Source organism: Chanos chanos, chromosome 2 (assembly GCF_902362185.1).
Source record: "Chanos chanos chromosome 2, fChaCha1.1, whole genome shotgun sequence".
Lineage (NCBI taxonomy): Eukaryota > Metazoa > Chordata > Actinopteri > Gonorynchiformes > Chanidae > Chanos > Chanos chanos.
This window is the reverse complement of record NC_044496.1, coordinates 32,853,649-32,869,488: the sequence shown is the minus strand read 5'-3', so window position 1 is coordinate 32,869,488 and position 15,840 is coordinate 32,853,649. Positions and strand designations below refer to the sequence as shown.

The window sequence follows — 15,840 nt, the reverse complement described above, 5'->3', positions numbered from 1 at the left end:
CTGAATTCTGTTTGTCAATTTTGCTTTGGTATTTGTTTCTTGTAACTGATAAATATAATAATAATGATATCAACAATAAGTAGCTTTTGGAGAACTGGGAGTTGAAGCCCAATCTCAGACAGAGAGACTTCCAGAGCGAAGGTGCAGCAAGGACCGAGGCCCTTCATAAATCAGAAAACATTAAGAAATGAAAATTATGTTTTAAAACATAAACAAATAATAACAGTAAAAAAAAGAAAAATGTAACTGTTAAAATATTAGACACAAAACAAAGAGCATTTTCTTTCACATGGCTTTATTTGGACAATGATTAAAATCTAATTTCTGACATTCTGTTTTGCTATGCACAGATTGTCTACACATAAAACTGAGTATCACAAAATTATTTCATTCCTTTCCCTGTCAGATGCTGTTTGGTGTTCCTCTCTGGTTTCAGTAAGATAATGTAACACTTTGGAGCATATAAACATAAAAGCAAACCAAAACTTGATGCCAAAATAGCAAAGATCTCCACCGCTGTGGTAAACTTGCCAGGTGAGCTGACATAGGCAGGCACAAAAGCTAACCACACTGCACAAAATATCAGCATGCTGAATGTGATGTATTTGGCCTCATTAAAATTTCCTGGCAACTTTCGGGCCAGGAAGGCCAGAATGAAACAAACACCAGCCAGGAACCCAATGTAGCCCAGAACACACCAGAAGGCCACAAATGAGCCCACTCTGCATTCCAGGATGATCTTGGTCCGCTGATACTGGGTGTTTCTGGAGGGGAAAGGAGGAGAAGTGATGAGCCAAGCAGCACCGATCATCACCTGGACTATGGTACAGCTGAAGATGATGACTCTCTGCTGTTTGGGTCCCAGCCACTTCATCACGTTGTTTCCTGGCCGAGTGGCAGTGAAAGCAGCCAAAACCACCAGGGTCTTACCCAGGATGCAGGAGATGCAGAGGGAGAAGGTGATGCTGAAAGCTGTGTGACGCAGCATGCATGACCAGGAAGTGGGCTCTCCAATAAACACCAGAGCACAGAGGAAGCACAGAGTCAGAGCGAACAAAATGAGGAAACTCAGTTCAGAGTTATTGATGCGGACGATGGGGGTGTTTCTGTGGTAGAGGAAAACTACCAACACAGCAACTGTGAGGCAGGCTCCTACCACAGCTATCACCGTCAGGGCTATCCCCATTGCATCATGGGTGAGGAACTCAACTGCCTTTGGTATGCACCTTGTTCCTGCCGCATTTGACCAGTAATCTTCAGGACAGGGCATGCAATCTATTGAATCTTTAATAAGGATAAGGGGAAAAAATGAATAGGCTGAAAAATATTTCACACACACACACACACACACAAACACACATACCCATGCCTGCATGCCCACACATTCAAACATTTATGCTTACATCAGGCCACTCACCTGTCTCGTTACTAATCTTGCCACTGTCACATGGTACACAGTCAAAGCAGCAAAGAGGCTCCCCTTGACGGACAGCCTTCCTGAATCCTGGAGCACAGCTTTCACTGCAAAGAGAGCCAACCACCTGTAGCCCAGTGAACACAGTCATCTTAAATTAATTATAGAAAGATCATTGTAATAGTAACAAATATGGGACAACAACAACAAAAACTCAGTAAAAAGACTGAACAGTAGGATAGTATACCTGCATCGACAAGACAGTAAGCCATGAGCACATTATCATTAGCACATTATCAGTAAAAAGGCAGGAATGGCAAGATGGAATAACTGAAAACTTCTGACTGGTTGAGAAATTGAAATTAATAAACTCAAAATTAGCAATATAGCTGCAAGCAGCGATCACCAGGATCCAAGCAGAGTCACAGAAGTTGCGACCAGTGGTGGAATTAGAAGCGGTTGAATGGCTTCAACGAGAGAAATAAGAGACGGAATTGTAGGAAATGCTAAAAAAATGTAGTCAAATTGACTACACAATTTGAAATTTCATGAAGATCAGCCATTCACACTGGCAAATATGAACTGCTGAAATTTGATAGGCCATTGGCAGCCATTTGTGTTGAGCAAGTCAGTTGGCAATCTAGGAAATGAGCAAATGTAGCCAAGTATAAGTACACCATTTTTCAGATTTTTAGCTTAAGCAGTTCTTGGACGAAATTTAACAGAATTTGATGTGCTTCCGATGATAAAATGTATCAAGTTTCATGAAACTTAAACTTAAAGATATTGGCCATAAAGTCATAAGGGGCCACTCCTTAAAATTTCATTGGTACATAACTTGGTTTGACGAATCAAAAGTATCTTTACAAATTTTTATTGGCATGGTCTGTAGATGATGTACAGCAAATTTTGTGCAATCGGAAAAACTGTCTAGGAGGAGATAGATTTGAAAGGTTTTACAAAAAATTCAAAATGGCGGAAAGACCAATATGTCAGTTGTAGCGCCCCTTATGGATGAAATTTTGCGAAACTTGGCATGCACCCAAAGAATGTTGTAGTGACGGGGCGTACCAAGTTTGGTTGCGTTCGGACCTGCAGAGTCATTATGGGCCACACCCTAAATTTTGCTTGACATGCAACTTTGAAATCGTTCAACGAATCAAAATTCTTTTTAGGACTTTTAATCAGCATGGTCTGTAGTTGGTGGAAAAACCAAAAACCAGTATGGTGGATCATTTTGGTCCAATTTGCTTTTTTGTTCATCTGGAGCCAGGGAATCTGCTAAAAAAAAAAGACTAGGCCAAAGCGTTCAAAAGTTACAGCCCAAAACTCCAGTCAGGGTTATTCTGCTAACCTGAGCAGTGGGTGACCATAGAACCCTTCCTGCCAAGTTTGGTTGCTGCCTCATGTACAGTTTTTGCTGTGCAAACACTTTTAGAGAATAATAATAATAATAATAATAATAATAATAATAATAATAATAATAATAATAATCACAACAAAAACAGAAGGGTTCCAGCAGCTTCACTAATTGGACCCCTAATGATAATATAAAATATAGCTGCAAGCAGCAATGAAGGGGCCATGCAGCTCATAGCCACCAGGTACACAAGTAATCAGAACAATCCCTGAACAAGACAGCAGTCCATCACATGGCAAACAGACACACTGAAACCCACCATTCCCTATGAGGGTGTCACATTCCAAGAAAATTTATCTATGGCTCATTTTGCCTGCCATAGACAACCATTAAAAAACAATGATACCAAGATGAGTCAAAACCAGAATGGCCTGCATAGAGTGTTCATAACTTCTCAGCTAGGATTCTTTACTATGATGATGTACAAGAAGTTTGGTTGAAATATCTGCGTTCTTCCTGAAATGAGTATTTCAAAACATTTGTATGTATTTTTCCGGTATTGCGTCTCCATGTGGCCAAATTTCATCAAACTTGCTGGGGACCCAGTACTCAACCTGGCAATTAGTTGTACTAAGTTAAGCATCAATCCACTCAAGCATCGCTGAGATGCGCTCACTTCCTGTTTTAGAGGCTTCGCCATTGATGTTCATTGGATGACAGCAGCTATATTGTTTGTCCTAGCAAAATTATTTATACATGCTCCCCTCTAGATGATGTGTACCAAATTTGATGGTGATAGGATCAACGGTCTAGGACTAGTTCACAAAAATAGGTTTTATGAAAAGTTCAAAATGGCAGAAAATTAAATATGGTGATTTTTGATAAACTGAGTCCATTTCACTCAGCATGAAACAGGGAATAAGGGGAATCAAAGATGATTCCTTTAGGCCAAACGTTTCAAAAGTTATAAGCAAAACTGTACTCTGGAATTTGGCCTGTTGGTGGCGCTAGAGCCAATGATGGAATGACACCAAATTTGGTATCTGGATACCTTGGGCTGTGCTCTATGAGCGTGCCAAATTGCACCAGGATCCATGAAGGGCTTCTGTGGGCTCCCATTGAAAACAATTGAAGTTTGTTTAAAGCAAGATGGCCCACAAACTAAATGGGTGACACTTGGGTTTCATAAAGTACCAGTTAGGGGTCATTACTGTGATGATGTACAAGACGTTTGGTTAAAATATCTACTTTTGTCGAGGAGTTATAGGTCTTTTTAATACTTTTTTTTTTTTGTATTTTTCTGGTATAATGCCACCATGTGTTCAAGTTTCATGAAACTTGGTGGGGACCCAGGATTTCCCCTCTCAATGAACTGCACCAAGTTTGGCATCAATCCATCCAGGTTCTGCTGAGATATGCTCACTTCCTGTTTTGGTGGCTTTGCCATTGAGATTAATTGAATGACAGCAGCCATATCCTTTGGCCTAGCAAAATTCTTTTCACTTTTGATTAGACTGGTCTGTAGATGATGTGTACCACATTTGGTGTTGATAAGATCAACAGTCTAGGGCTAGTTTGCAAAAGCAGGTTTTTCTAAAAATTCAGAATGGTGAAAAATCTCATTAGACAGAATGGGTGCATTTGACCAGTCATAGCCCAAGGATTCAGGGGAAAAAAGATCACAACTCTAGGACAAATGGCTCAAAAGTTCTAAGCAAAAATGTACCTTGAAATTTGATCTGTTAGTAGCGCTAGAGGGATGCATTGATTTACCCCAAATTTGGGGCCTGGATACCTTGATCTGTCCTCTACCAATGTGCCAAATTTCACAACTTTTTACCATACTGTTCTAAGGGCTGCAATAGACTCCCATTGTGGAAACAATAATAATAGTGAAAAATTCTAACAATTACAGCAGGATTCCTGCAGCTTTGCTGCTTGGCCCCTAAAAATCAGAAAAAAAAACTAAAACAAAAGGGTTCCAGCAGCTCTGCTGCTTAGACCCCTAATTATGAGCTAATGCAGAGAAGTTATTAATACATTACAATATCAGCTACTGAAAACATATAGTTTCTCCCTTTTAGTTTCTTGCCCCTGCCAGGTTAACATTAAATAGAAAAACAAAATAAACACATTTCTTGAAACCACTGTCTAATCACCTTGCCTTGCTCTCATTGCCAGGCCACATGATTGACTTCTCCTGGATGACCAGCTCTTTCCCAGCCTCTTTTGCAGGTTTGCTCCCATCATAAAGGCCCACTTTCACAAACTGAATTTCTCCTCCTGGATCTGTCTGCCAGTTTATCAGGTCATATGATGGAATGGAGTCTCCATTCTCATCAAAGCTCATGTTTTCACCAGAGATAGAAAAAGAAACTTCTTGTAGATAATGCTGCAGCTTTGGAAAAGGAATTTGAATATAGATTACTTCAACTCCCCTTCCGTTAAATAAGAACATGGAAACATTCACAGTAAATACATGCAATGCAAATAAATCCAAAAGAAAAGCTAAAAAGAACAATTTTAACCCCCCCCCCCTCCAGTGTGATAGCATATCATTTGCAATCTAAGCATATAGCATATAATTTGCAATCTAAGTGGAATTTAGATTTGCAAGACCGGTCTTTTGTAAACTATTGTTTGTTTACTAAATAAAATGTAAAATAACATGATTTTCTCATACCTGCCAGGGATAAACATTGCTGATATTTGCACATGATAAATGGTCGAATGGTCCAGATCCAGGCTTACAGACAATGAGATTATGCAAAGCGTGAGCTATAGCATACACAGCTTTGTATACATTATAGGCCACACGAGGACTGGATGTTTTAAAGTAGGCAGAGTGCTGAAGTTTCTCCTGTCCTGAGCATGGAGGCAGATGAGAGTTTCTGCTGGAGGGGACAGAGGGGGAGGGGGAGCAACTATACAGAGACTCCCATAACTCATTTACTATGGTACTGGATGGGTACTTCCATGGGTCTACTGTCGTCAGGTAGTCTCCCAGTCCTGGTATATGTCCTTGGCGAATAGCGAAACCTATTGTGCCAGCTAAGAAGGAGAAAGACTCTGCCAAAACTGCAGCTGTTACCCAAGCCTCGCTGGCAATCCACTGGATTCCAGTGATATTTTGAGTCATAAACTCCTTAAGGAAGGGATAAAATTCCCCTTCACCAGAGAAAACAACCACCACCCTTGCAGTGGATCTTTTCATAACTTTCAGAATTTCCAGGACCCGTTCCCGTTTGAAGTCCTTTGGGATCATTTCATGATACGCCAGGCAGATATCAGTGTTCTCTATTTCTCTTTTGAGACCCTGCAGAGCAAACCTGCCATAGTCATGGTCCTCAGTGACAACACCAATCCAAGTCCAGCCAAATTTCCTCAGGAGCTGAGCAATGGCCTTGACCTGGTAGTCATCATTTGGGACCACTCTGAAAAATGTTGGAAACTGTCTCCTATCACTCAGACAAGAGCATGTTGAAAAATAACTGATCTGAAAAATAATGTAGGCAAAACACTAACTTGAAGACATTTTACATATTAGGTTACATATCCATGTTCCTCAGTCATTTGCGAAGAACAGGGAAATTATTAACCAAAAATTAAAAGCAGTTTAAAAGACAGGATCATTGCATTGTACAGTTAAATGTTGCTCAGATAATTGAGATTAACTTTATCCCTGGAGGATTACATATACATGCAAGTGTTAAATAGAAAGGTAAGAATGAAAAATGCAGATGTGTTCTCATATGAGTCTCAAACAAGTTTTGCGCTGTTCCAGAAATAATTCAGTTATTATTTTTGCAGATCAATACCAAATATCTTTCAAATTCCTATTGCGCAAGAGAAACTGTGTTATTTTTTAGATATACTGGCAAAAAAGATATATGGAATTTATACTATTATTTAAGTTAAATACTTTGTGCTATATGAAAAACAAAGGTTCTGAAGGACAATACAGAAGTTGAAGACAACAGAGAATGAGGAGCTGTGTTAATTGTTTTTTTTTCCAATAAAATGTAAGAATGCCTTAGTTCATACAACTACATGTCAACTATACACTGCAGATCTCTTACCATTGGGATTCTGAAGGGCTGTAGTGTTCTGGAGAGTACAATAGTTTGAGATGACCCAGATTCTCCAATTACAGCTAATAAAGGACCTGCCCCAGAACACATGGAACTGTATGCAACATCCTGCCCATTCAGCGCTGCCAGCACTGCTCTCTGGGCAGTCACTGGGGTGAAACAGGAGTCAAATATTTTATAGCCCAGCGTGTGGTTGGGTAACAGATCCTCCCTTAGGTTGATTTCTTCCACTGCCAGCCTCAGAGTTAAAGCCCAGCGGAAAGCCCTGGCATCAAATCTGCACACAAAGAAAACAGAAGAACCAAAGTTTATTTTCATGGATTATAGGAGTTAACAGCAGCACAATTTTAACATTACAATGTAATGGATTACTAAAGAGTTTCATGAAAGACTAAAGAAAATGTAGATGAAAACACATCATTGGCTCTTAAGACATGAATTTCTTTAAGAAAACCAGACAGAAAGTACACAAGAGGAAAAAAGAAAACTGAAATCAATACAAAGCATTTATAAATCAAAGATTTTAGATTTAAGAGATGTAGGAGGTTAAGACAAGAATGGTCACCCTTTACACTGTGCTGTCAAAGGTTGCTTTGAGTAATCTGTTCCTTGCATTTCTACTCTGTAATGCAATGGGAAAATTCCTCCTATTGTCAGGTCTCCTTCAACCATAAACACAGGATGCTCAATGTCTCCCTGCAGATCACACAGTGCAGAGAAAGATGTAACTGTTGAGATGAAGTAATAAAGAGTGCACAAGAGAAGAAGAGTCATCCTGACTCAGCCCTGTTCTATAAAGACAGAGAAAGTACAACAGCTTTTATATAACAACTGACCTCTCTCAGGATTTCATTCCTTGTAAAAACCGAAGGAATTACTGTCCCCTACCGGGCTTTCATGAAACTGATACCTGGTGGTAATAGTAAAAACTTAAGTATACATGTGTAACATTCATAGGTATTCTAATATATCATTGCACTTTGGTTAAAGCTAAAGTCCACCTCTTATGATTCAAAGACAGGGGTAATTTCTGTTGTAATTACTTTCAGCTTTCTGGCAAACAAGTGTTGTCTCCATATTAACAACCTCTACATTTAACTTTTCTTCTGATCAGTGTCTGTCAAGCTCATTAGACCATATTTACTGAAGGTTTGCTGGCCTTTTGATGTACGTTAAGCTGTGAACACACACACACACACATACACACACACACACAAAATCATGTGATTTGATTTACTAAGCTGGGTGCGTATGTTAAGACACTGGTGCTGGCCTACCAGGCCACAAGAGGCTCCGCCCCATCATACCTTCGGTCTCTTATAACTCCGTACACCCCAACTAGGACCCTCCGCTCTACGACCTCTGGTCAACTGACGGTCCCCTCACTCCGGGAACCCGGCAGCCGCTCCTCCCGACCACGCCTCTTCTCCGCCATTGCCCCGAGGTGGTGGAACGACCTCCCCCATGCAGTCAAGACTGCGGAATCTCTTACCATCTTCCGCAGGAAACTGAAAACCCACCTCTTTAGAACACACCTGTCCCCAAATGCCTAACCTCCCTTCCCTAGAGGAAGGGAAAAAAAAAAAAAAAAAAACCTTTGTCTTGTATTTCTGTTTGTGAAAGTATTCCAGATAGCGTAGTGACCACTGCCTGTGTATATATACAGTGACTTCACCCCTCCGCTCTATGAGAGTCAGAGTTTACTTTTGTATAAGAAAAGACACTGGTCTGAACCGTCGTCGGTATCTTTATGTTATAAGTCTCACTTTTTGGGGGCTAAAACCCTAATTTATATCACAACAACCTCTGCCCTTGATAAAACGACAGCTGAGGCATGAAGTTATTCGTCTGGTGTTCATCCCTTCTTCTCTAGCGATTCCTCAGAGATCACCCTCATCTCTACAGTAGGCTACTATGTAAAGAGAACTAATGTTGGAAATAGCTAGCTAGCTCCAGTTAGGCCAAACATAACGTGCCCTGCATAGCCCATTAGCAAGCTTGTTAACTGCGGCGTTAAAATGACATAGTTTCTCATGTCTGGGAAGCCACAGTGGATTTCAGCCTGAGGACAGCTTGGACTACAACGCTCCTAGTTAGTGATGCAATGCTTTTTTGTAATGTTTTGTGACATTAGCAATAGAGACTACAGAGTGAAATATCTACCAGTAGACACTTTTATACCATCTGAGAGATACATATTGTCATGTCGCACAGCCCTACATGGAACATTATTAACCGGTGTTTCATTTAGTTCTAAACGGTTCAGGAGCAATAATTTTTAAGGTAGAACGTAAAACTGGAAATGTTAAAATACCAATTCTGCTCAGAACAAACATATTGAAAAAAAAATTCTGATTTGAAGCTTGGTATGAAGCTGACACCTGGAAGCTTAATACCTTCTGGGCTGAAGAAGGGGGTAGACCAGGCCTTGGGGCCCACCGCATATTCCAAGAATATAATTTCCCCCCACAGTGGATCGCATTTTGTTGGGTTTAACAGGAGACTAGCCATCTTCATGCATTACAGAAGAACATTAAGAGTAATCAAGCCTGCTGTGAAATCTGCGGCATAGACTAGCAAGTCATTCAAGGAGATAACCCAGGCTTGAGGGAAGAGTGGAGCACAGGTGATGTTCCATGAGTTACTGAAAGGTGGCTGTACTGCTGTAAAGACCAAAAGGCATTAACCATTTACTGTAAAAAAAAAAAAAAAAAAAAAAAAGTAAACTGCTATACGTATAAGTTATACAGTGAAGCCCAACAGTGAAAGCTGTCTTGACACAGACCTCTGGAGCCATGTCTATCTGCCAGTAGCTGCTTCTTAAGTCCAATGAGTGGGACCATGGAGAACCTGTGGAGGGATTTTAAAGTTGTCTAAGAAATCATGGAACTGGCGTTTCAAAATATCAGTGTGTAAATTTCTAATTGAGTACTATTTGGTGTGGGTTATTAATGTAAATTATTAGAATTTTAAATTATTGTAAACAATTGTGTCTGTATGTTTCTTTTTCTTTCCTTCTTTTTGAGTGTCCAAAGTTAAATTTTGTTCAGTTAGAAATGGTTTCTCCCCCCAGCTTAAAAACCCCAGGGCAGTTCACACAGGGGGGTGAGAGGAGAGGAGAGCTGAACTGAGACTTAAACTGAGCTGGTGAACCTAGTAATTGGAAATGTTTTGGAAATCTGTAAATAGTGGAGACTTTTTTTCCGTATTTATTATTATTATTATTATTATTATTATTATTATTATTATTATTTTCATTTTTTAGAGAAACTTTTTTTTTTATATATATATATAAATTGTTTTTGGATTGGTGGCACACGTTGCTGGCTGGTTTGGAACACCCTTCTCTTGAAGACTGACCATGTGAAAAAAACAAACAAACAAAAAAACCCTGCATTCTTTGGCACAGCACCTGTCCTGCCTCTTATTCTGTGATGCTAGGTCATTCTTCATACTTTGTTTTGCATGCCTGATCTGACCATGCTGATTACAGCCCTAATTTGTCCCTCTATGTATAGTCCTCTTATACTTTGGAGGTAAGCTTCATGGGACAGTTCAATCCCCTAGGGCCCAATGCTTTGGCCGTTTCAAGACAGGATGTTCTCAGCCTGGTGAATGAACAGGTACAATATACTCTCTCAGTTTCCTGCTGGTCACACATTCCAAGAGGTTGGGTGAATAGTGTGACAGCTATGACATGATATTGGTAAATGTCATGGAACTCTCACATATGCCCATACATACTCTCTGGAATTATTGACAGCCTTGGTAAAGGTAAGAAAAAAATTGCTGGGAAAAATGTCATATCATTGTTTTTTAGGAGAAGATGAAAAAAATCATTTTAATTGAATTAAATTGTTCAAAGAAAAACGAATCTAAAAAAATGTAATCTTTCTGTTTTATAAGCAAACTCTAACAGATCTGTACACCAGTTCATGTTTTATTCATACACTGCCTTGCCAAAAAGAAAGTCCCATGCTCTAATATTTCGTTGGGCCACCTTTAGCTTTGATTACGGCGCGCATTCACCATGGCATTGTTTCGACAACCTTATGCAGCATCACAACATTTATTTCCGAGTTGCATTAATTTTTGGTTGATGACGGGAGAGTCTAACCAGTCCATAAAGTCTTCTCCAGCACATCCCAAAGACTTTCAATGGGCTTAAGGTCAGGGCTCTGTAGTGGCCAATGCATGTATGAAAATGATTCCTCATGTTCCCTGAACCACTCTTTCACAGTTTGAGCCCGATGAATCTTGGCATTGTCATCCTGGAATATGCCTGTGCCATCAGGGAAGAGAAAAATCCACTGATGGGATAACCTGGTCATGCAGTACATTCAGGTACTCAGCTGACTTCATTTTATTGCCACACAACGTTTCTGAGCCTAGACCTGACCAACTGAAGCAACCCCAGATCATAACACTGCCTCCAGAGGCTCCAAACCCAAATGGCAACTTTTTTTTTTCTTGTCAGGCAGTGTAATTCATAAGTGTCTGTATTTTCAGGAACTCTTAAGTGGTCATCTATGAGTTTCTACTACAGTGGGCTATAAGTAAGGAGTGACAGAGATGATACAGGTGACATACATGTCCTCATCTGTCAGCACAAGGAAGGTCATGATTGCTGTGCTCCCTCTTCCCTCTCTTGTTTGTTTATTTGTTGTCCCTGTAGCAGGCAGAACTAACCTGCATAATGAAATTATGGACCCTGAGCTCTTTCACTACAAAAAAGTATGTGAAATAAAATTACATTAATTCTGACAATTTGCAAACAGTCAGTGTCAGAAGTAAACACTTTTTAGCAGCTTTGTACCACTTGCAGAATCATGAACTACTTCACTGCATTCATTTTTTTCATGTATTTATTTATTTATTTTCTTATAGGCCCGCTACCACCACCCCTCTTCGGAGGACAACTTTATTTTATTATTTATTTATTTATTTTCTGAGTGGAAATTAAACATCTTCAGTAAAGCTGCTCCGTACCCACCCTCCCACCCACCTAGCCTGATCCCATTGTGGGGCGGACACTGTGCAGCTTTCAGAAAGAAAAGGACATTTGTTAACCTTAAGTGTTCTTTAGTAATAAAGTTGCAGTTGTGTAAACTCTCTCCCTCTTTTTCACCCTTCCCTATCTATTTTGTATCACTCTCACTCTGCCTCTCCATCCCTATCCCCTTTGATCCCAGTTCTCTCTTCATGGCCCAGGCCTCCCTGCGCGCAGGACCAATGCATATCAAAGCAGAAACCACTCGCTGTAACACCTAACAGACGCCAGGCTTGATGTTTTAGCGCAGCAACCCCCAGACCATTTGCTCAAATGCTGATAATGTTTAATTGTGAGGGAGACTAGATCACCTCGGGAGGTTAGTTTCCCTGTGAGAATGGAATTCAGACCATGTCACAGGCCTCATCTGCATTGCTCCACTCGGGCACAAACTATGTAGAACAAAAGAAAAATGAAACTAAACATACGATATTATCAGTTAAATACGCATATCGAGTCATAACTGTTCGTATAGTCAGAAATGCGCGGTAAAACTTAAAAATAGCCAGGAGCCAAGTCATGAGTAGCTAATTGTCTGACCATCAGTGTAATTGTGCTGTTTTTAATGGTAAAGAAACCATATTTAGTCTTGTTTGAGAGCATAAAATGCGGTAGATTCGAGTATGCGGAAGTAATTTTACTATTCTTTAATGGGAAAAAGTTATGTAAAATTTTTGTAACCGAGCTCAAATTAATACTTCCCAAATTCCAAGGAGTGTCTCCTCCTTGCAGGCAGAGACACCCCCAAAAGGATAGCAGAACCCCCCCCCATCTGCAAAACAGATAAAATGCCAGACTCTCTGCTATCCTACAGTTCAGTTCAGCTGCGCTAAGGTTCAGGTCCAGTTGAGCTCCGGTTGTATCAGCCGTAATGTAAGTCTGTCCGTTCTGTCCTGCTCGTCTCCACGAAGAATCGGCCCAGCCTCACCGCTACAGAAGATCCGCGACGCTAAAAGACTTTCCCGGCACCGACACAAAGTCTCACTCACGGTCTCCTTCTGCCAACCTCGGTAACTCTGGTCTCTCATACCTGAACGTGGCTGGACCTGCTCTTCTTCTTCCTCATCCCTTTTCTCTCCCTTCCTCACAACCCCTTTTTGTGTGTAATTAACTCCACTAGAACATCACTCAGGTAGTTCTTTTGGTTAAGCGTGCCTTCTCGTGAGTAATGCCTCATACTCGCGTAGTTGTTCATTCATACATACTCTAGGTAACAAGGATATTGTTATTGTCTACTGTTAATTGTTTGTCAAATTTAGATGCTGTTGTATGTGTGTGTATAGCGGATGTGCCTTAATTCCACCTGATTTCCAATTCATTCAACATTAGATTCATTCTGTACCGTTTGAATTTGATCGTTGTATTAAACGTGTACGTTCGTATTCCTGCTCTTTGAGTACGTGATAGGTTATTTCCTAGTTACTGAATGTGTTGATCCGGGAACTTAGTTAGCTAGAAGTATTGAATTCGAAGAGTATTATTGTACCTGCTACTTTAATGCTGTTATTTATTATATGTACGGCCAATGAAGAGGTATTCGGAATAATTTCTAGGTTCAGTGTTCAGAGCGCTGAGCTATAAATAGAGTTTTTCAGAATGTCTGTAATTTCACTGGGTTCAGGTTCCAAAAATAAGGTTATGGTTATAGCAAAGTGATATTAGTATTAAGTCTAATATTCACAGTGAACCATTAACCAGATTTTCCTCATACTATTGGCACGGCACCATGTTAATACCTGAACACACAGACAGACATACAGACAGAGACATGACGAGATATGACAAGAACAGGTGGAAGGACGGACAGGAACTCAACACACACACAAGACAAGACATGACAAGATGTGACAAGACCATACTAATAGACGGACAGACTGACAAACAGACTGACATGACAGGAAATGAAAAGACCAAGCACTGCATATAATAAATGAGAGTTAATAGGGAAATTTATGTGGTTATATAGGAGGTATGATATCAGAGTGTATGATGAAAGGCAGGAGATAAGATTTTGGTGCGGGTTGTAATGTGTATGTGCGTGTGTGTGTGTCTGCGTGTGTGCGTGCGCGCCTGCGTCTTTTGGAGTTAGAGAGTTTAGGGTACAGGCAAATCTAATTAGACGATAAAGGGGCCACAGATTTTTTCAAAGTGTGAGGTTTGGAGCTGGAATGTAATTTTTTCCATAGATATGTAATCTTTGAGGAGGTTTAACCATTGTGTGATGTTTAATGTGTTTCTAGTTCTCCAGTTCAGGAGGATTGTTTTCTTGGCAATAGTTAAAGCAATAAGTATAGGTTTTGAATTTTGAATTGATGGTTTTGTTATTGAGAGATCTCTAAGTAGACAGAGGGATGGGGATAGTGGAATGCTACAGTTCATAACACAAGAGAGTCTGTCAGTGACTTGCTGCCAGAAACTTTGAGTTGGTGGGCATAGCCAGGTTGAGTGGAAATAATTATCTTATACTGTATTAGTTGTACGTTGGTATTTTTAGTCATTATGAAGGTGTTCTTGCAGACTTGGGTCCACAATTCAGTATCAGAGGTGAGTGATAAGTCATTTTCCCAGGCTTTGATTGGGATGGAGACGGTTGAATCTGTGGTGGATATTAGTTTATATAATTTTGAAAGAATTCTCTTAGGGTTTGTTATTTTGTTGATTTCTTCTATAAGTGGGGAAGGGAGTAAATTGTTATTTGATAAATTAATTTTGGCTTTTAGGATAAACTTTAATTGGAGGTACTGGAGGTATTTTTGTTTCCCGACATCGTACTTTTGGACGAAATTGTTATCCTGGAAAAGGTGGTGGAGGTGTGTGATACCGCTTTGTTTTCATGTGTTGAAGATCAGTGATTTCTTGTTGAGTAGAAAGTCAGGGTTGTGCCAGATTTGCAGGGTTTCATTGTTATATTTGCAGGGTTTCGTTGTAGATTTGAATAGTTTGTTGATTTTCCACCAGGCTGTCATAGTTGCTGAGATCACTGTATTATTAAAGCAATTATGGTGTTTTATATTTGTGTTGAGAAATGGAAGGTCGGATATCGAAATTTCTTTACATTCTGATTGTTCTATTTCTAACCATGAGTTGTTCTGTTGGTTTGGATGAATCCAGTTGATGATATGCCATTGTTGATTTGCCAGATAGTAATTTTGGAAGTTTGAGGCTTCTAAACCTGCTTGTGTTTTTTTGTTTCTGTAATGTGGTCAGTCTGATTCGGGGTGTTTTGTTTTTCCAGTAGAATTTGCTTGTTATGGAGTTTAATGAGTTAAACCATTTAGTGGTGGGCTAAGTCAGCATCATTGTGAAAAGGTATTTGATTTTTGGTAATATGAACTTTTTAACAGTAGCTATTCTGGCAATTAATGAGAGAGTTAAGTTTATCCAGCGGTTTAAATCGTCTTCTATTGTCTTTATTAATGGAGTGAAGTTCAGGTGGAATAACTCTGACAGTCTGGTGGAACTGTTAATTGTTAATTTAACACGGCTGGGCTCAGCCTGAATGAGCTACATTGGGCCACCCTCCCGTGGGCCCACGACCTGCGAGGGGAGAAGCAGGGGCTGGGTGCAATGCCATATGGGTGCAAGGCTGGGGGAGGCCAGAAACTGGCTTTTGGCATGTTTAATGTCACCTCCCTGGGGGGGAAGGAGCCAGAGCTTGTGCGGATGTTCAGGCGATACCGATTAGATATAGTAAGGCTCACTTCTACGTGCATCCTTGGCTCTGGAAGCAAACTCTGGGATGGGGACTGGACTCTATCTTTCTCTGGAGTTGCTCAGGGTGAGAGACGGTGGGCAGGTGGTCGGTGGGCAGGTGGTGGGGGGTTACTTGTTAACCACCGATCGAGTGCTGAAGTTTATCCCTATGAGCGAGAAGGTCGCCTCACTGCTACTCTGGTGTCCAGGGGGGAAATCTCTGACTGTTATG

The 15,840-nt window shown here is 40.3% G+C and overlaps 1 protein-coding gene across 1 annotated transcript; it reads right to left on the bottom strand.

Moving 5' to 3' along the window:
- Positions 1–382: 382 nt before the first annotated feature.
- Positions 383–15,532, bottom strand: LOC115804756 (extracellular calcium-sensing receptor-like). Its single transcript, XM_030765256.1, has 7 exons — positions 15,453–15,532; positions 6,854–7,142; positions 5,747–6,270; positions 5,458–5,665; positions 4,939–5,172; positions 1,418–1,541; positions 383–1,284 (listed from the first exon to the last, which is right to left on the bottom strand). Exons 1-7 carry the CDS (start codon positions 15,530–15,532, stop codon positions 383–385), a joined length of 2,361 nt encoding a protein of 786 aa, XP_030621116.1.
- Positions 15,533–15,840: the final 308 nt, after the last annotated feature.

Bases quoted from the DNA above. Each gene is read 5' to 3' on its own strand.
- LOC115804756 (XM_030765256.1), bottom strand. From the start codon at position 15,532: ATGCCAAAAGCCAGTTTCTGGCCTCCCCCAGCCTTGCACCCATATGGC. The intron at 7,143-15,452 runs GTCGTGGGCCCA...CTTTGTGTGCAG, and splicing joins CCCTGCTTCTCCCCTCGCAG to ATTTGATGCCAGGGCTTTCC. The intron at 5,666-5,746 runs GTACCCATCCAG...CCCCTCCAGCAG, and splicing joins ACGACAGTAGACCCATGGAA to AAACTCTCATCTGCCTCCAT.